This window comes from Neovison vison, chromosome 6, assembly GCF_020171115.1.
Source record: "Neovison vison isolate M4711 chromosome 6, ASM_NN_V1, whole genome shotgun sequence".
NCBI lineage: Eukaryota > Metazoa > Chordata > Mammalia > Carnivora > Mustelidae > Neogale > Neogale vison.
The window spans coordinates 117479088-117500659 of NC_058096.1; the positions used below are offsets into that span (position 1 = coordinate 117479088).

Below are 21572 nucleotides of genomic sequence, written 5' to 3' on the forward strand. Positions count from 1 at the left end.
ATGTTCCCCATGTTAGTACAGTTTGTAGGTTCTAAAATGACAGGAACTTCTCAATAAGGGTAATTCTTACTCAATCTCAATTTTTTTTTTCTTTATCCACAGGGAAATTCAGGGCTTGGTTTCAGCATTGCAGGAGGTACGGACAACCCACACATTGGAGATGACTCAAGTATTTTCATTACCAAAATTATTACAGGGGGAGCAGCTGCCCAAGATGGAAGATTACGGTACATTTTGCATTTTGTGTTGTGATGCTGAATATAATTTGTGTATTTTTCTTTAGGCAGATTGAATAAGGAATCAATACAAATAAACACAATCATAAACCAGTATAAGGTAGATGTTCAAATAACAAATGAATGAGATAATTGTGCACTAAGCATTGTTTCCCTCTTTTCATTTAGGAGTTTAGTTTTATCTCAGATACTATAACATGTTGAAAAATAAATTTGATTGATGGTTTTAAATGTGAGCAAATTTGGGGCGCCTGGGTGACTCAGTTGTTAAAGTATTCAGGTCATGGGCCAAGCCCTCCTCCCTTTCCAGCTCTCCCTGCTTGTGTTCACTCTCTCACTGTCTCTCTCTGTCAAATAAATAAAATCTTAAAAAAAAAAAAAAAGTGACGAAATTTATAGAAATCAGAAAATTCCCTTTGTATTTTTTTATTCTCTTTTTTTTTAATTTATTTTCAGCATAACAGTATTCATTATTTTTGCACCACACCCAGTGCTCCATGCAATCCGTGCCCTCTCTAATACCCACCACCTCCCAACCTCCCAACCCCCACCGCTTCAAACTCCCTTTGTATTTTTAAATGTATTCACAAAATGTTTTCCATTTGTTTCCTGGGTAGGAAACATGTATATAAACTTAGGGAGATGATACATACCTGAATTTGTATCCTGTACCAGAAAAAGTAAAGATTATGCAAACTTTAAAAAAGTAATACATTTTCTTAATTGAATGAATGAAAGTAATACTGGTCTCTTATTTGAATTCAGTGTTCCATTGTAGAAGACAGCTTTAGCATACTTTGTTGTTTCCTTAGGCCATACATTGTCGCACTTTTCCTATGCTCTTGTTTGTTGGTATATATGTATATATATATATATATATATACACACACACATATATATCTACACCAACAATATATACCAACAATATATTACTTTATATATATAAAGTAATATATTGTTACTATTACTATATATATAGTAAGAGTCACAAGTTTTAGAACTAAGGATTTTTATATAGTCTGTTAAAAATAACATCTGGGGCGCCTGGGTGGCTCAGTGGGTTAAGCCACTGCCTTTGGCTCAGGTCATGATCTCAGGGTCCTGGGATCGAGTCCCGCATCAGGCTCTCTGCTCGGCAGGGAGCCTGCTTCCTCCCCCTCTCTCTGCCTGCCTCTCTGCCTACTTGTGATTTCTCTCTGTCAAATAAATAAATAAAATCTTAAAAAAAAAATAAAAATAACATCTGTTTATAAGGCTGTTGGTGCCTTCTGTAGCTCTTCAGTTTCTTGCCTTCTCACTGGATATGACAGGTGATAGATTAATGAAATAAGTTGGATATAAAATTAATAATTTGACCATTCCTGTAAATGTAGACATTTACTTCCTGATTCTGTTATTGGCCTTTTATTTGTCCTTATGTGAAAATTAATGTATTCCGTTTGTTTCAGTGAAGAACATACCTTTAATATTCTAATATATCACTGTCTTCACATACAGAGTTTCTTTCCTCTTAAGAAAGTTAATTACAGAAAAAGTTAATTATGGAGAACCTTATCAGGAACAATTTTAATATTTTAATTGTCTTTTGTTCTCTTTCCCTGCCCAGTTACAAATGATTGTTTTTCCCCCTGATGGAATGCTATGTAATTTAAACTGAGACCAGAACTGGGGGGAACGTTAGGACTAGAACAAATCAAACTTTAAAAAAATTTATTCCGGGGCACCTGGGTGGCTCAGTGGGTTAAAACCTCTGTCTTCGGCTCAGGTCATGATCCCAGTGTCCTGGGATCAAGTCCCTCATCGGGCTCTCTGCTCAGTGGGAAGCCTGCTTCTCTTCCTCTCTCTCTGCCTGCCTCTCTGCCTACTTATGATCTCTGTCTGTCAAATAAATAAGTAAAATCTTAAAAAATAAATATATTCCTTTGTCAAATTAAAATACATTATTTACATGAGAAACCTTTTAATTAAATGATGTAATCTTTAGCTTTATATAAATTTCAAGAAATAACTTTATTTTTTTAGATCTATCTAGTTTGAAAAAGCAAGTCAAAAAATTACTTTTGGATATATCAGTGATTATCTCAGTTTTGCCACCACTGTCTCCATGACTTTAACTAATTATTTTGTCTGCACTTCTGTTTTCTTTGAATCATAGCTCTGTCAGTCATTACCTGGGTGACCTTAGGAAAAATTATTTAAACTCTTTGTGCCTCAATTTCTCCATTTGTGAAAAAAGAATAATAAGTATATAACTACCCTACAGGTTGTTGTAAGGGATAAAACACTAAAATAAGTACCTGGCATGTGGTTATTGCTAAATAAATACTAACATGCTGAATAAATAAAGCATAACGTATCTTAATGCTTACACATAATAAGCATACAAGAACCATACAAATTATAGTTGTCATTATTATTTAATATTTTGGGGTGATAATTTGTTATTTGCACTGTTTCTTTTGCTAGCCCTTGGAAAACATTTGTATTTATTTATATGAGTATTTGATACAGTGGAATTTAACAAAGTTTCTTCATATGTATTTTCTCTAGTAAATAATTCTCTTTACCTTAAAAATGAAAATGACAAGCAATTATCAAAGTGAAAATTAGAGGGCGCCTGGGTGGCTCAGTGGGTTAAGCCGCTGCCTTCGGCTCAGGTCATGATCTCAGGGACCTGGGATTGAGTCCCACATTGGGCTCTCTGCTCGGCGGGGAGAGCCTGCTTCCTCCTCTCTCTCTCTCTCTGCCTGCCCCTCTTCCTGCTTGTGATCTCTCTCTGTCAAATAAATAAATAAAATCTTTAGGGGAAAAAAAGTGAAAATTAGATATTTTAATATTTAATTTTTATTTTTAATATTTTGGTTTTTTTCTCAGGGTCAATGACTGTATATTGCGAGTAAATGAAGTAGATGTTCGTGATGTGACACATAGCAAAGCAGTTGAAGCATTGAAAGAAGCCGGGTCTATCGTACGCTTGTATGTAAAAAGACGGAAACCGGTATCAGAAAAAATAATGGAAATAAAGCTCATTAAAGGTCCTAAAGGTATGGAGGGGGCGTCTGGGTAGCTCAGTCAGTTAAGTGTCTTTCTTCGGCTCAGGTCATGATCCCGAGTCTGGGATTGAGCCCTACATCGGGCTCCTTGTTTTGCAGGGAGTCTGCTCCTCCCTCTGCCATTCACCCCACTCATGTTCTCTCTCTCTCTCTCTCTCAAATAAATAAATAAAACCTTTTTTTAAAAAAAGGTCTTAAAGGTATGTAATAATGAAACTAAGATTATTATGAAATTACTGAGATAAATGTAAGTATCTACTTTTTACACACATTCTAAGATTCACAGTACTGGTAATCTACAGAATGTGTGTGAAGTTTCAGAATTTCTATTCTGCTGATTTTTGTTTTAAGTAGAGTTTACTTAAACACTTTTAAGTCTTGTATAGTGTGGCTGTTGTCATCATCAGCCTACAAAGTACCTTTAAATACAGGTACACAGGCTAAGTTAAAAGATGAAAATATTTGTAAGTGTGTCATTAGTAGTTATATCTACAGTGAGGACAGTTAATATTTGATTTTTGAATTTTGAAAACATTGATGGGATTGGGGATAAATGGAAATACTGATTCTAATTTATAGCTTCATGGAAGTAGTAGTATTCCAACAAATGAAAATAAGAATAGAGAGCTACAGATTTATCTGGTTTTGAAGCTATGGGATTTATGAATTACAGAAATTCTTTATTTAAAAAATTATGATCATAGAGAGGCTGATTGGTGGTATAGTTAGTTAAGCATCCAACTCTTTGTTTCAGTTTAGGTCCTGATCTCAGTGTTTTGAGATGCTGCCTGTGCTGGGCTCTGGGCTCAGGGCAAGGTCTACTTAATAAAACACTCTTTCACTTTCTCTCTGCCCCTCCCCATCTCTCCCACCCCATCCTCCTACAATCGAGCTCTTCCTCTCTAAAATAAATAAATCTTAAAAAAAAAAAGGTAATTCATAGATAATTGGGAAAAGAACAAAATTATCCACATTTCTAAAGGCTGTTCTGCTCACCACCAAAAATTTTATTATTTTTCTCAATTGTTTTAATCTTGTGAAGGTATTAAAAAAGTGTTAGAAGCACAAACATTATGGCAATAAAAGTGAAACATAATTTTGTAATGCCTCTTTGAAACAAATAAATGCACTTACAAAAAGACTTTAAGAGGTAACCTGGTGGGGGAGGGGGAAGGAACTTACTTATAGGAATATATATATATATATATACACATACACACACATATATATGATCATACATACACACACATATATATGATCATCTACTGACTACAAAGCAAATATATAAAACTTAAAAAGTAGGGAAATAGGGGCACCTGGGTGGCTCCGTCACTTGAGCATCCAATTCTTGATCTCAGCTCAGATCTTGATCTCAGGGTTGTGAGTTCAAGCTCCCTTTAAAAAAAAGGCAAATAGGGGCGCCTGGGTGGCTCAGTGGGTTAAGCCGCTGCCTTCGGTTCAGGTCATGATGCCAGGGTCCTGGGATCGAGTCCTGCATCAGGCTCTCTGCTCAGCAGGGAGCCTGCTTCCCCCACCCCTCTGCCTGCCTCTCTGCCTGCTTGTGATCTCTCTCTCTCTGTCAAATAAATAAATAAAATTAAAAAAAAAAAAAGGCAAATAGATTCTTTTGTGTAAAAAAAAAAAAACATGAATGTGATAAGATGGCCAATTTTTAGTTTTTAACCCTTACTTTGGACTTAAGTTCTTGTTAAATGATGAAATTTCAAAACTAATGTTTTCCAAACAGGTCTTGGGTTCAGCATTGCTGGAGGTGTTGGAAATCAACATATCCCCGGGGATAATAGCATCTATGTAACCAAAATAATTGAAGGAGGTGCAGCACATAAAGATGGTAAACTTCAGATTGGAGATAAACTTTTAGCAGTGAGTATAAGAAATTTGTTATTTTAAAAATCATTTTGATGTCTTCTCTCTCTCTCTCTCTCTCTCTTTTTTTTTTTTTTTTTTGTTAACAAACTAGAATTTCTGTGTGCCAGAAATGTCTAAATAATATTTAAATGAGTGAATACTAATCTTGGTTTAATCGAAACCTGAAAAAATAACTCTTGGTATTCTCTGATTAGCCTTTTTTTTTTTTCCCCTCTACTAGCTCCCCCCCCTTTTTTTTTCTCTTCTTGTTGAAGGGTTAGGGAGTTGGATGCACAGAATTGTTTAAACAATGTCATCTTTCATGTGACTTTTTTCTCTCCCTTTTTTTAACTTAATTATAGTATAATGGAAACTGCTAAAGTCTTTACCCAACCCAAAACTAGAATATCAACGATTTGTGTTTTATTCATTTGCTTTTTAAAAAATTGTTTAATTGGGGGCGCCTGGGTGGCTCAGTGGGTTGAGCCTCTGCCTTCAGCTCGGGTCATGATCTCAGGGTCCTGGGATCGAGCCCCACATCAGGCTCTCTGCTCAGCAGGGAGCCTGTTTCCCCCTTCTCTCTCTCCCTGCCTCTGCCTACTTGTGATGTCTGTCTGTTAAATAAATAAAATCTTAAAAAAAAATTGTTTAATCACATACATATGCCTGAATATTTTGTGTAATGTTAATTTATTGGGAAATTTTTTTAAAGGCTATTGTGCTAAATGTAGTCTTTTAATACTTTCTTTTACTCAGTATTGGTTTACTGAGATTTATCCATATTGTTGCCTGGAGCTGAAATATTCATTTTACCTCTACATAATATTCTGTTCTGGAACTATATGGTAGTTTATTTGTGCAGTCTTCATCAATAACTGTCCTAGTCTATGTTCCCTGGAAAAATACCTGAAGAAAAGCTACCATGCTAAGGTTTTGTGGGGAGGTATAATCTTAGAAGCTTAGAGTGAGTAAAAATGAAAAGTGAGGCAGACAATAAGGGAAGTCAATACAAGCTATTATATTTCTGAGCTAGCCATAATTTCATAAGAAAATGTTGCTATAATTGCCTGTCGTATAGGACAGTCTTACAGGCAGGTGATATGATACTTAAATAATCTTTAGATCCAGCCATCCAGAGAAAAGAAAGGATTATCTCTCTGTCTCTTCTTTGGTAGAGTCTCCGATGGGGCTAACTGTCCCAAATTTCTGGGCTGTTACTCAGCTCCTCTAGGCAAATGCTAGGGAAGCCAGCTCCCATACTCCATAGCATAGTATGTCGTCTGAACTCAGGATGGTGGAAAGAACCAGACCCTCAGTGATCTAGACAGATCAGACACAGGCTTTTGACATATTAACAGCTCTCACTCTACAGAACAACATATCAGCCATACCCAAGCACAGCCCTTAACCTAGGGCCTTCAACCCTAGATTGAAGGAGCTGATACTGAGGAGATGAGGTGAGAGAAGCAGTAGCCAAGTTTCTCCAGTAAGCCCACAGCCAAAGCCTAGTAGGCAGGTAGGCTCAAGCAAATCTGAAAAGGCACATAAACTAGGTCTGATATAGTGGGGAGTTGGGTTATTTCCTTTTTTATTTTTTTTTTCCCTTTCTTTTTTTCCTGGTGGTATGAATAATTCTGCTAGGGAGAGCTGCTTTGTGTTCTGGTAAACATGTATATACAAGAATTTCACTTAACTATTTATCCTAGACTGTGGTCATGGAATATCCTTTTAGTAACATTATAGCAAAAACATACTGTTTTTCAAACCAGTTATAAAAATGTACACTCCTGTCAACAATATATAAATGATTTCTTTGTTGTACATGCTATCCAGTACTGCCTATTGTTGCAGCAAGGAGATAGACTGTTATGAGTTAATAATGGGGAAGAGGAAAGAGCTGACTTTGAACTGCTTTTCTGCACACACACACACACACGCGCGCACACGCGCGCACTGTTGAAAACAGCCTTCTTTCTCCACTTAGTTTTTCATTTGTACTTCTTTTTTTTTTTTTTTTTTTTTTTGTTTAAAGATTTTATTTATTTATTTGACAGAGAGAAATCACAAGTAGATGGCGAGGCAGGCAGAGAGAGAGAAGGAAGCAGGCTCCCCGCTGAGCAGAGGGCCCGATGTGGGACTCGATCCCAGGACCCTGAGATCATGACCCGAGCCGAAGGCAGCGGCTCAACCCACTAAGCCACCCAGGCGCCCTTAATTTCTTAGATACCATGTTTTCCTTTTATGGTTTTTCCAGAATCAGTTTCAGTGCTTGGGAAGCCAGCAATGTATGCTGATTGACTATTTAGTAAGGTTTTGGTTGTCATAATTCCACTGAAATTATCTAATTCTTAGTTCTCATTTTAATTGACACATCAGGCATTCGACATGGTTTCCTCCTTCTTCAGACACTTTTTCCATTTTGCTTAACAGTTATACCTTCTTTCTTGGTATTCCTCTTATCTCACTAGTCTTCCTTCTCGTTCTTCCTTTTGGTGCATCTGTCTTCTCCCTAACCTCTAAACATTGAAGTGATACAGGACTTGGTCCTTGTACATTTTTTCTTCTTTTTGATAAGTGGTCAAATAACTTATTGTCTCATTGCACATGGTAGGTATTAAGTATTGTTTTCTGACTTCAGTTTTATTTTTATACATAACAAATATTTTGTGCTTGGCTGTAATATAAAATTTTTTAAAATTTTATTTTTCAGTGTTCCAAGATTCATTGTTTATGCACCACACCCAGTGCTCCATGCAATACGTACGCTCATTAATACCCACCACCAGGCTCTCCCAACTCCCCCCACCCCCCAGAACCCTCAGTTTATTTCTCAGAGTCCACAGTCTCTCGTGCTTTTTCCCCCCTCTCTGATTTCCCCCAACTCACTTCTCCTCTCCTTCACCCAATGTCCTCCATGTTATTCCTTATGTTCCACAAGTAAGTGAAACCATATGATAATTGACTCTCTGTTTGATTTATTTCACTCAGCATAATCTCCTCCAGTCCCACCCATGCTACACAAATAGTAACAAATTCTGGTTGCAAATATACATATGTGCAAGTCTTTTGGAAAATCTCAGAGTAACACATCTTTTACATTCTCCTTTCAATTCAGTTTGCTTGACAGGTAGATACTCCTAATTTTAACCTTTTGCTGGACATACAGTATTTTTTCATTCGCTTTAAGGAATTGCCTTTCAGGGGTCCTAGTTAATTGACAGCATTCAATCACACTTCTAACCTTGAAGAGGTCCAAGCTAGACACATTATCCAGCCTGTTCATGGTCCTTCAAACTGTATGAAGTTGAAAATGCTCCCCCCAAAACTCTACTTCCAACATTTCTTTTTCCTTTCAAAATTTGCAATATCCCACTATTTTTGGCATCTGAGGTTACTTGGTAATATTAAATTTTTAGCAGTGGTTCTTGGCAAAACAGTTGACAAACCTTAGAAGATTTCATCTAGTCTCCTTTCATATGTTTCAAGAGTCCTGTCAGATTTAATATATCTAAAATTGAGCTTCTGAGTTTTCATCCTACGCCTCACCCACCACCCTCAAGTCCTGTTCGTGCACAGTCTTCACATCTCATGAAGTGGGAACTTTATCCTTCTGTTTGCCCAGGTCTAAAACTTCAGGATCATTCTCCTTCATACTCCTTATTGAATCCCATAGCAAATCTTGTCAGCTCTTTTATCTGTTATCTAAAGCTGCTTAAGAAAACACAAAAATTAGTGACTAAAACAACAATAATTATTTACACTTCTGTAATTTAGGTGGGGTTCAACCAGGACAGTCTGTCTCTGTTCTATATACTGTCACTTGGTAGCTGATCTAGGGCCAGAAATCAACTTCCAAGTTGACTCATTTATGGCAGACAAGTTGGGAGGGCTGAGTGCAGGTGGAGCTGTTAGCCAGTGGTCTCCCCACATGGCTACATTAGGCTTCTCACAAGATGGTGACCAGATTACAAGAGGGATATACCAAAAACACAGGCTCCTGTGTGTGGCATTTATCAGTCCTCTCTTTGTATCATAGTTATTAATGTCTCACTTGGCTAAAGCTAGTTACATAGCCAAGCAAGTTTCACTGTAGGAAGGGATTTTACAGGTGTGTGAATACCAAGATGCATGGCTCATTGCAGGCCACCAGAGGAACAGTTTACTTTATATTTCAAAATGCAGGTAGACCTTCACTGTACATGATAGTGTGGGACCATAAAAATGACCATGTAGCTGAAGCCCTGCAAAGCAGTATTAGTAATTGGTGAAAGTTAATGATTGTTTTATGACCTTTAAAAATTTTTGTTGGAATGTTAAAAACTCTCCTCGGGGCTCAGTGGATTAAAGCCTCTGCCTTCTGCTCAGGTCATGATCCCAGAGTCCTGGAATCAAGCCCTGCATCAGGCTCTCGGCTCAGCAGGGAGTCTGTGTCTTCCCCCCACCTTTGCCTACTTGTAATCTCTGTCAAATGAATAAATAAATGAAATCTCAAAAAAAAAAAAAAAAACCTCTCCTGTCAATTATATAGGTACAAATTAGGGAAATGAAAAATACACTAAAATGAGTATTTGTTTAGTACCTTGTAATTTTAAAACATTAGAAACATTTATGATGTTTTATTTCTTTTTTTTTAAGTTTTTTATTTATTATTATTTGACAGAAAGAGAGGGATCACAAGTAGGCAGAGGAGCAGGCAGAGAGGGGGGGGAAGCAGGCTCCCCGCTGAGCAGAGAGCCCGATGTGGGGCTCGATCCCAGGACCCTGAGATCATGACCTGAGCTGAAGGCAGAGGCTTAACCCACTGAGCCATCCAGATGCCCCTGATGTTTTATTTCTTTGCCAAAGAAAAAAAAATTACCAAAAAGAGGGGCGCCTGGGTGGCCCAGTGGGTTAAAGCCTCTGCCTTCGGCTCAGGTCATGATCCCAGGGTCCTGGGATCGAGCCCCACATCGGGATCTCTGCTCAGCGGGGAGCCTGCTTCCTCCTCTCTCTTTGCCTACTTGTGATCTCTGTCAAATAAGTAAATAAAATCTTTTTAAAAAAATTACCAAAAAGAGGAGCAAAATTAAGCTAAAGCTAGCAGAAGGAAGAAATAATTAAGATTAGAGCAGAAGTTAATGAAACAAGGAATAGGAAAGTGAGAGCAAAGATAAACCAAAACTTGGTTCTTTGGAAAGGTGAACAAAATTGACAAACCTTAGCTAGACTCATAAAGAGAAAAAGGAAGGCTCAAATTTCTAAAAGTAGAAATAAAAGAGGGGACATAAGGAAATACTTATATTTATGAATAATTATAGGCCAACGTATTAGATAATTTATATGAAATGGACAAATGTCTAGAAAGCCACCACTACCACTTTTTTCAGACTGTACTGAAGAGTATAGACAGGAAAATAAAAAGATATGCAGATTGGGAAGGAAAAAGTAAAAATTGGTAGATTACATCTACAAATACAGTTTTACTTGCATATAGAAAATCCTAAGGAACCTATTGATAGAACAGTAAGTTTAGCAAGGTTCTAGGATATATATCACTACCTGAAAATCGATTCTGTTTCTATAATAGGAGATAGATGAATGGCTAATAAATAAGTGAAAAACTCAACTATTAAACAGTGGAAATAAAAACTTAATGTACAAATTGAAGCATGCTTTTTTATAAATTGATTCTGTCCAGTGTTGGCAAAAGGTCTGAGTAGATGGGTATGACATGCTCATGTTCTATGGTAGTGAGTATAAGTTGACTAAAGTCATTTATTTAGAGCAGTTTAAATATCTGTTAATATTTGAATGGCTTAATAAACTATGGTATAATCACACAATGGTGTACTGTGCAACAGTTTTTTAATTCTCTGTGCCCCAACATGGAAAGATCTCTTAGTTACTTTATATTAAAAATCCAGTTGCAGAATAAAAACTTTAAGATAGTCTCATTTTCTTAAAAAAATCTAAATATACCTTACATATATTCATAAATACCTAAGAACAGAAGAATTAGGTTTGGGGATGTGAGGAATAGGGACTGGAATTATGATTGGCTATTCCAGGAGTGCCTGGGTAGCTCAGTCCTGCCTTTGGCTCAGGTCATGATCCCAGGGTCCTGGGATCGAGCCGCATGTCAGGCTCCCTGCTCAGCAGGAAGCCTGTTTCTCCCTCTCCTACTCCCCCGGCTTGTGTTCTTTCTCTTACTGTGTCTCTCTCTATCAAATAAATAAAATCTTAAAAGAAGAAAAGATTGGCTATTCCATTAATACACATAAACAACTTCCTGATGTGATAGTAAAAATGGATATTTTCTTTCTATATATCTTTATATTCCTTAAGTCACTCCTGCTTTTCTCATATTTTGGTATACTTGTTTATAACAAAAAAGCAGAAAGCTAGTGAAAATGTCCTAAAACAAATGTCTTTTGGAATTTTCTTTTAGGTGAATAGTGTGTGTTTAGAGGAAGTTACTCATGAAGAAGCAGTAACTGCCTTAAAGAATACATCTGATTTTGTTTATTTGAAAGTGGCAAAACCCACAAGTATGTATATGAATGATGGCTATGTACCACCTGATATTACCAACCGTAAGTCTGTTTGCTTAACTCTCTTATTTCCCTATTTTTAAATATTTTAAAGAAACTATATTAAGCATTTTAACTTAATAGTTTTTAAAAATCAAATTTAAATCAGAATCTTGATAGTAAGAAGGGGTATGTCCTTTTTCAAAGTTTTATGTAAGTAACAGTCACCAGAGGTATTTGCAAGTAATGCACATTCCTGTTTTGTCTAATAGTTTTGGGATGTAGTACAGAAATTTACCTTAACAAGCAATTCTTTTAAAATCTTGGTAATTTTGAGGTGCCTGGTGCTGCTAGTTCATGGACTATACTTCAAGAAATACTATTAAATATTTCTGAAACTTGGGCTTATCTATGTTCTGTTATGTGAGCACAGATACTATTTTTGTACAAGCTTCTGGTATATTACCTAACTGTATTTGTATACAGTACAATTGTGTTGCCTAGAAATGAACTGTTAGGAAAAGTAGTAATGTAATTTTAAGTTTCCTCTTTGATTTCCAGTTTCCTTTTTAATGTACAGACTGGGATAAGATTTAAGGAATGTGTTTTGTGTTTGTTGAAAATGGAAGTTTTATTTCTTTGGTGAAATGAGTTGATATTAGAAGCACCCATGTGTACCAGAGATCTTAAATGTACTCTCTGTAGTCTGCTTTTCCAAGTGTTCCTCATTTAAATTGTAGAATTTTAGAGGTATTTGTGGTTTTATAAATGGCAAGGTTCCAGTTTTAAAACTGCCAAATTTCATTATTGTCATTAGTCATAAGTTAGACATAAATTTATTTTTAAACAAATATACTGTCTTCCAGCGATCCCTCTTCATTATCTGCCCATTGATTTATTAATTACTCAAGTATAACTGAACTTTTAAAAGTCACATTTAGTTTCTTTAATGGAGAAGGGATGATATCTTTTTTTAAAATACTTCATTTATGTGAGAACAGAAGTTTGCTACTTGTTTAAAATTCTCACATATAGTTGGTCCTACACATGAACTTTATATAACCGTTTTATGTATTTTTATTTGATTAGACATATAAAATTCACTAAAAAGCTATTTTATGCACCAGTGCAAATATCAGTCTTATTTCTTTATTATGCTGCCTTATCTGTTCAAGACAACAATGCATATTTGTAACACTTGTTTTGTGAACTGAGTTGGTGTCCTGATTATGACCAGGTATAGACAGCCAAGCTGCTGCTTATATGTTGAACTGGAAAAAAAAGTTATTTTTTAATTGAATTACCCATTTTTATATATACTAATATGACATATAGAAATGGAAGAACTACCGTGTTCAGTGGGAAGCCTGCTTCTCTCCCTCTTCTGCTCCCCCTGCTTGTGGTCCCTTTCTTGCCGTCTGTCTCTCTGTCAAAGCTAGTCCTAAAGAGTGATAATTAGATAATGATGGTTGTCTTCTTTATAGGCATAGATAGCTTTCCTTTTTTCATCTATTGAACTAATAGAACATTGTGAAAAAGTTGTTTATCCTTGCTAGTTCAGCTCTTTCCATAAGGTTCTATTTCCATTCTCCTCTTCTTAGGCAACTACAATTACGAATCTTGTTATATATTTCCAGCCCACGTTCATACTACATAGGCTGTTCTTATGTCATTTATCTATGTGTTTTTTAAAAGGCATTTGTGATTCAGGGCACCTAGGTGCCTCAGTTAATTTAGCGTCCAGCTCTTGATTTCAGCTCAGGTCTTGATCTCAGGGTCATGACATCCAGCCCTGCATCAAGCTCCACACTCAGTGCAGAATCTGTTTGAGATCCTCTCTCCCTCCCCTGTATGCACACGCTTTCTCTCTCTCTCTCCCTCTCTCTTTCCCTTTCTCTAATATAAATAAATAAAATCTTTTTTTTTTTTTTCCTCCAAAAGGCATTTGTGATTAAAAACTTCTTACAGGGTCACCTGGGTGGCTCAGTTGGTTAAGCATCTACCTTCAGCCCAGGTCATGATCTCAGTCCTAGGATCCAGTCCTGCATCTTATTCTCTCCTCAGTGGAGAGCCTGCTTCCCCATCTCCCTATGCCTGGCTCTATGCCTGCTTATGCTCTCTCTGTCAAATAAGTAAATGCAATCTTTTAAAAATAATAAATAAATAAAAATAAATAAATAAAAACTTTCTACCGAAATTATTTTTACCTATCATCTTTTCCGAAGTCCTTGTCATCAGACTATCCAACTTACTTTAGTCATTGAAGATTTTAATGCCAGGCCCATTGTCCTTGCTACTACTATTCATACTGTCATTCTCGGTGGTGTCCAGCCACAATTCACACTGATGACTTATTCAACAGTCTGGCCTCTTTATTTCTTCATCTCTTTCTTCCTAACTATCCTGCCCTCCACTCCACTTCAAACACATGGTTCCATATAATAATTTAGAGCTTATCGTTATCAGGGCACCTGGGTGGCTCAGTCGGTTAAGCCTACCAACTTTTGATTTTGGCTCAGGTCGTGTTCTCAGGGTTGTGGAATCGAGCCCTGAGTCAGACTCTATGCTCAATAGAGAGTCAACTTGAGATTTTCTCTCTTTCTCTGCCTCTACCCCTTCCCAGCCCCATGTATTCTCTTCTCTCTCCCTCCTTCTCTATCTCTAATAATTATATCTTTAGATTATTTCATTATAAGTATCTTCACCACCTCAATTTTTTAACTATCTATCTCAGTTCATTTATCCCTATTCTAGTAATTCATCCTCATTTTGACCTTCCATTCTTTAACACTACACCTTGATTGCCCTCTTGTGTCCCCATCTGTCTATGTTTTTGGCTTAACTTCCATTATTTGTTATGATACTCTCTCCATTGCATATATCTTCTATTCCTTTGGCCCCCCAAATTCCTCCTTTTCAGAATCCCAGCCAAGCTTCAACCTACTGTCTTCCTTCATTCTTGCTCCCTAAAAAGCAGAACATCACTGGAGAGAAGTACAAAACTTTAGCTTAAGTTATGACCATAAATTTCAGGTGGGGTCATACTCTTGTGATTGTAACCGAAATATAGATAATAACCAAAATAGGGCACCTAGAAATAAAAGTGGGTTTCTTACGAAGGGAAAAAAGTCCATTAGATCTAACAGAGAACATAGTTTCTCTGCTGACATTAGAATTCTCATTCTGGTATATTACAGGTTTCTCTCACTTTTAATTTATATTCTTTTCACCCAGAAGGTCTCATTGAACTTCTGACTTGGTTACTGATCTTTTTCCACTTTTACATCAAGTCCTTCCACTTGGCTTCTTTTCTAAATCTTGGAGGGCTTTGATCATTAATCTTGATAATAGGCTTCCTTGTTTTGTAGTTCTCTGGGGAATCTTTTCACTTGGGATTTGCAGTATAGGAAATAGTGTTGTTTTATCTGATCTTCTTTAGGGTTGTCATTTCTTTGGTAAGAACATTAATTTTTAGTCCCTGCTGTGTTGAGATATTATGCCTTACAGGTGAGAATGACTCTTCCAGAAAAGATCTATTGAATAAAGTCACAGTCTGCACAGATATGCAGGGGAAAAGTACCTTTTCTGGTTTGGGCAGTTGACCAAAGTTCTTGTCCTTTTGCATTTTGTTGTCATTGCTCCAACCATAATTGATAATGAGGCAAAGATATTTGAGTTCAAAATCAGTAAACCATAGACTTTAAAGGGCTGGTGATTATAGAGGTTCACATGAGTTTCTTGCTTTAGAGCAACCTGCCAGTTTCCTTGAAAATCACAGATGTTTTTGCTTATCAAAGTCCAAAGGAAAGACTTTGGACTTCCAAAGTCAAGAGCCATAGTAGAAAGCCCTTTGGCTTAAATGCAGAAGAGCATCTTAAATGGGAACTAGACAGAAAACAGTTACTGTTGGACACTGCAAACCTGTAAAATGAAAGATACACCTAAACTTCTAAGCCCTATACTATCAATAGACATTGTAACTTTTTCTTTTTTGTATGATTAGAGACGGAGATGAACACATGCCTATAGAGCATGCATTTTTTCCAGTACACCATGATTTCATTTATTACCAGTTGTCTTTTACACAGGTCACTTCATTCCTTTTACCTCTCAAGCCACTATAATAATTTAAACTAGTGATCTTTGCATTTTTATACTCCTGATTGTGTTATAATGCTTTGTGCATAGAAGACAGTAGTATAAAGTGAAAGAAGAGACTGATGGTTAAGTAATATATATTACAGCTAAATTTCGAAATGCTTTTTAACTTTATCAGAAAGCCTCAGGAAGTTAAATATAGCTTTCAGTGTGTTTTGATAGTGATGCAAATAATTCAGATGTGCTGTGTTTTTAAAGCTACAGCTGAAATGTGTTGCTTACCTGAGTAAGGAATAGCTTTGTAATTTCTCTTTTTTGTTTTATAGAGAGAGAGAGCACACAAGTAAAAATAGGTGAGGGGCAGAGAGAGAGAGGGAGAGAGAGAGAGAGATTCTTAAGCAGACTCCATGCTTATCATGGAGCCTGACATAGGGCTTGATCTCCTGTCCCTGAGATCATGACCCGCGCTGAATCAAGAGTCGAGCATTTAACCTACTGAGCCACTCAGGCACCCCTATAATTTTCGATTCTTAGCTCTCACTAGAATTACAACTTATAACATTTACAATTATTAAAAAGAACCAAGGGATAATTTTGCTTATTTTTTATTTTTGCTTCTTACCAGGTTTTCATTCTTTTATGGGTACATTAAAAAGAATAATTATACGGGTGCCTGAATGGTTCATTTAGGTAAAGCATCCAACTCTTGATTTTTACTCGGGTTATGATCTCAGGCCATGGAATTCTGCCCCATGCCCACTCATATGCATGCCTGTACTCTTTCTTTCTAAAGATTTTATTTATTTATTTACAGATAGAGATTACAGGTAGGCAGAGAGAGGGGCGGCGGGGGAAGCAGGCTCCCCGCTGAGCAGAGAGCCCAATATGGGGCTTGATCCCAGGACCCTGAGATCATGACCTGAGCCAAAGGCAGAGGCTTTAACCCACTGAGCCATGCAGGTGCCCCACTCCCTCTTCTAAAATAAATAAATCTTCTTTAAATAAAGCATAATTATAAATTGGGCTGACAGATCTGAGCTGGTGTCAAAGCATAGAGGTTTTTTTTTTTTTTTAATAGACTTTATGTTTTAGAGCAATTACAGATTGACAACAAAATTAAGCAGAGGGTACAGAGATTTCTTATATACCATCTGCCCCCATCCATGCACAGCCTCCCCTATTATCAACACCCCCCACCAGAGTGAGATATTTGTTACAACTGATGAACCTATATTGCTACATCTTACCCAGAGCTCACAGTTGACATTAGATTTAACTTTTAATTGTATATTCTGTGGGCTTGGACAAATATATAATGACCTGTATCTACCATCACAGAACATACAGAGTAGTTTCACTTACTTAAAAATCCTATATTCTGCCTGTTCCTTTCTTTCCTCTAACCTGTAGGACCGCTGATCTTTTTACTGTTACCATAGTTTGGCCTTTTCCAGAATGTCATATAGTTTGTATCATACAATATGTAGCCTTTTGAGGTTGGCTTCCTTCACATAGTAATATGCATCTAAGGTTTCCCATATCTTTTCATGGCTTGATAGCTCCTTTCTTTTTAGTGCTGAATAACAATTTGAGTGTACCACAGTTTATTTATCCATTCACCAATGGAAGAACATCTTGGTTTCTTATAAATTTTAGAAATTATGAATAAAGCTTCTTTAAATATCTTTGAGCAGGTTTAGGTGTAGACATAAGTTTTCATCTCCTTTTGGTGAATACCAAGGAACATGATGGCTCATATCATATGATAAGAATATGTTTAGTTTTATAAGAAATGGCCAAACTGTCTTCCAAATTGTACTCCAGCTGTATAGTATGAGGGTTCCTGTTGTTTCATATTCTTCACAGCATTTGAGGTTATCATTGTTTGGTATCTGAGCTTCTAATAGATGTACAACAATTTTAATTAGCATTTTCCTGATGACATATGGTGTGTGGGGCACCTTTTTCATATTCACCACCTTTGGTCTTTGGTGAGGTATCGTTAAGGGTCTTTGGCACATTTTAAAATTGAGTTGTTTTCTTACTGTTGAGTTTAAGAGTTCTTTGTATATTTTGGCCAACAGTTCTTTATCAGGTGAGTCTTTTGCAAGTATTTTTCCCCCAGTCTGTGTCTGGTCTTTTATTTTTTTATTTCTTATTTTTTAAAAGATTTTATTTATTTATTTGACAGACAGAGATCACAAGTAGGCAGAGAGGCAGGCAGAGAGAGAAGAGAAAGCAGGCTCTCCGCAGAGCAGAGAGCCCGATGCGGGGCTCAATCCCAGGACCCTGGGATCATGACCTGAGTCGAAGGCAGAGGCTTTAACCCACTGAGCCACCCAGGCGCCCCAGGTCTTTTAATTTTTTAGATAGTGTCTTTTTCAGAGCAGAAACATTTTAATGAAATCTAGCTTGTTTATACTTTTTTTTCATGGATCCTGCCTTTGGTGTTTTATCTAAAAGGTCATTGCCAAATCCAGAGTCATCTAGATTTTCTCCTATGTTATCTTCTAGGAGTCTTATAGTTTTGTGTTTCATGTACAGGCCTTTGATCCATTTTGAGTTAATTTTTTAAGGTTTATGTCTTGATTCGTTTTTTTTTTCTTTTGCATGTGGATGGCCTGTTGTTCCAACACCATTTATTGAAAAGACTGTCTTTGCTCCATTATATAGCTTTTGTTCCTCTGTCAGAGATCACTTGACTATATTTATCTAGGTATGCTTCTGGTCCATTTCATCTAGGTTATGAAATTTGTAGGCATAGAGCTGTTCATACTATTTCTTTATTACCCTTTTAATGTCCCTGGGTTCTGTTGTTAATGTCCCCTCTTTCATTTCTGATATTAATGATTTGGCTTCTCTTTTTTTCTTAGCTTGGCTAGAGGATTACCAATTTTATTGATCTTTTCAAAGAAGCAGCTTTTGGTCTTAACTGATTTTTACAGTTGATTTCCTGTTTTTTAATTTCATTGATTTCTGCTGTAATTTTATTCTTTCCTTCTTATTTTGATTTGCTTTTTTAATTTCATAAGGTAGAAACTAAGATGATTCATTTTAGATTTATAGTATTGAATGTATTTAGTTCTATAAATTTCCTTCTTAGCACTGCTTTCACTGTATCCCACAATTTTGATACATCATGTTTTCATTTTCACTTGGTTCAAAATACTTTTTAGTTTCTCCAGAGATTTCTTTTTTGATCCATGTATTATTTAGGATTATATTATTAAATCCCTACGTATTTTGAGATTCTTCAGCTGTCATTTTGTTACTGATTTCTTTTCATTCCGTCATGATCTGAGAGCAGACATGGTATGATTTTTTTTTTTAATTTGTTAAGTTGTGTTTTATGGCCCAGATGGTAGGTAGTCTGACTTGGTGAATGCTCCATGTGAGCTTAAGAAGAATGTATGTTCTGTTGTTGGATGGAGTAGTCTATAGGTATCCACTATATCCTGTTGATTAGTGATATTGTTGAGTTCAGCTATGTCCTTACTGATTTTCTGCCTCCTATATCTGTCCATTTATAAGAAAAGAATGTGGATCTATCTGTTTCTCCTTGCAGTTCTGTCATTTTGGCCTCACATAGCTTGACAGTATTGCTAAATGCATACATGTAAGGAATTGTTATATCTTCTTGGAGAATTGACCCTTTTGTCATTATGTAATGCCCTTCTGTATCTCTCATACCTTTGTTTATTTTGAGTCTTCTCTGTCTGGAATTAATACAGTTACTCCCAGTATCTTCAATTAGTGTTAGAATGGTAGTATCTTTCTCCATCCCTTTACTTTTCACCTGTATGTGCCTTTATGAAGTGGCTCTATTATAAACAATATATATTGGGTCTTGTTTTTGATCTACTCTGATAATCTGGTCTTATAATTGGTGCATTTAGACCATTGATGTTCATAGTAATTATTGATATTGTTGGATTAATATCTGTTATATTTGTTACTGTATTCTATTTGTTGTTCTTGTTTCTTTATTTGTTATCCACTCTATTTCTGTCTTTTACAGTTTTACTGAAACATTTTATTCCATTTTCTCTCCTTCCTTAACAGTTAAAGTCTCATTTTACTTTTTCAGTTTGCCCTAGAGTTTGCAATATACATATCAACTAACACTATACAGCTTCACAGGTAGTGTAATTACCTTAAAATAATCCTAATTCCTCTCTCCCATTCCTTGTGCCATTGTTGACATTCATTTCACTTATACATATACACATATGTATACATAGGCATATATAGTTGAATACAGTGTTCCTGCTGTTACTTTCCAAGAAGTTAAGATGTAATTCATATTTTGTATCTCTATCAGTATAGTGGGTTTTTTTTCCCTGTGACTTCTTTTTTTTTTTTTTTTTAAGATTTTATTTGACAGAGATCACAAGTAGGCAGAGAGGAGGAAGCAGGCTCCCTGCTGAGCAGAGAGCCCCATGCGGGGCTCTATCCCTGGGCAGAGGCTTTAACCCACTGAGCCATCCAGCACCCCCTCCCTGTGACTTCTTTTTAGATTCCTCTCCTTCCCCACTACCTTTTTCCTCTTCTTTGAAAAGGATATTTCTATGTGTAATTTTCGTGGCATTTGACCTACTTGGTGTTTTCTGACCTTCCTAGATCTGTGGTTTGAGGTCTGATGCCAGTTTAGGGGAATTCTTAAGGTCATTATTATTGTTTCAAATATTTCTTCCATTCTTTCCTTCCACATTTGGTATTCACATTTCATAAATGTCACACCTTTTGTAGCTGTCTCACCATTCTCAGATATTTTGTTTTAGGTTTCTTTGTTTTGTTTCATTCTTTTTTTCTCTCTCTCTTTGCTTTTCAGTGTTAGTGGTTGCTAGTGAGATATCCTGAAGTTCAGAGATTCTTTTCTCAGCCCATCAAAAGCATTCTTCATTTCTGTTAACAGTGTTTTCGATGTCTAGTATTTCATTCTGTTTCTCTTAGAATTCCCATCTCTCTGCTTATTGCTCATCTGTTTTTGTATAATGTCTGTCCACTAGAGCCATTAGCATATTAATCATTGTTGCTTTATTTTTTTAAGGTTTATTTCTATATTTTAGAAAGAGACAGAGAATAGTGGAGACAGAGGACAGAGGGAGAGTGAGAGAGAGTCTTAAGCAGACTCCACACTGAGCACCAGCCTGACGTGGTGCTCGATTTCATGATGCTGCGATCATGACCTGAGCCAGAACCAAGAATTAGACACTTAACTGTCTGCACCCAGGCACCTGTAATCATTGTTGTTCCAAATTCCTGGTCTGATATTCCAAAATTTCTGCTGTATCTTGAGTCTGTTCTGATACTTGCTCTGTCTCTTCCAGCTGTGTTTTTGCCTTTTATTATGTCTTGTAATTTTTTCCTGATAGTCAGGCATGATGTGTTGGGTAAAAGGAACTGCTGTAAATAGGCCATTAGTAATACGATGATAAGGTGTTGGAGAGAGAAAGTGTTCCTAGCCCTGTGATCAGGTCTCAAGTCTTAATGAGTTTGCACCTCTGGAATGTAAGTTACACAGTGCCTCTCAGTATTCTCACTTCCTCCCTTAGGTGGGATAGGATGACTAGAATGGACTGGAGTTGATTATTTCCCTTACCCCAGGTCACTGGTCTCTGATAAAACCCTAGCAGGGTAGGCTTTGATCATTTCTCCTGAAGGCAGACTCTGTTATGAAAAACAGAATGCTCTTGTATATTTGAAAATGAGTTGTTTTCCCTTCCTCCTGTCAGTAGCACGAGGAGATTTTTCTCCACTATTCTCTATGAGAGCCTGCTAGAGATCCAGGAGGTAAAACTCACAAA

At 36.6% G+C, this 21572-nt stretch overlaps 1 protein-coding gene across 19 annotated transcripts in view; it reads left to right on the top strand.

The window, feature by feature from the left end:
* The window catches only part of DLG1 (discs large MAGUK scaffold protein 1), a 263928-nt gene that overhangs the window by 159757 nt on the left and 82599 nt on the right, over positions 1-21572 (top strand). For all 19 annotated transcript variants that reach the window (XM_044252049.1, XM_044252050.1, XM_044252052.1 and 16 more), the window contains 4 exons: positions 103-227; positions 3111-3280; positions 5037-5173; positions 11586-11730. In XM_044252049.1, coding sequence (XP_044107984.1) covers positions 103-227; positions 3111-3280; positions 5037-5173; positions 11586-11730 — 577 coding nt within the window. The remainder of the gene's footprint in view (positions 1-102; positions 228-3110; positions 3281-5036; positions 5174-11585; positions 11731-21572) is intronic.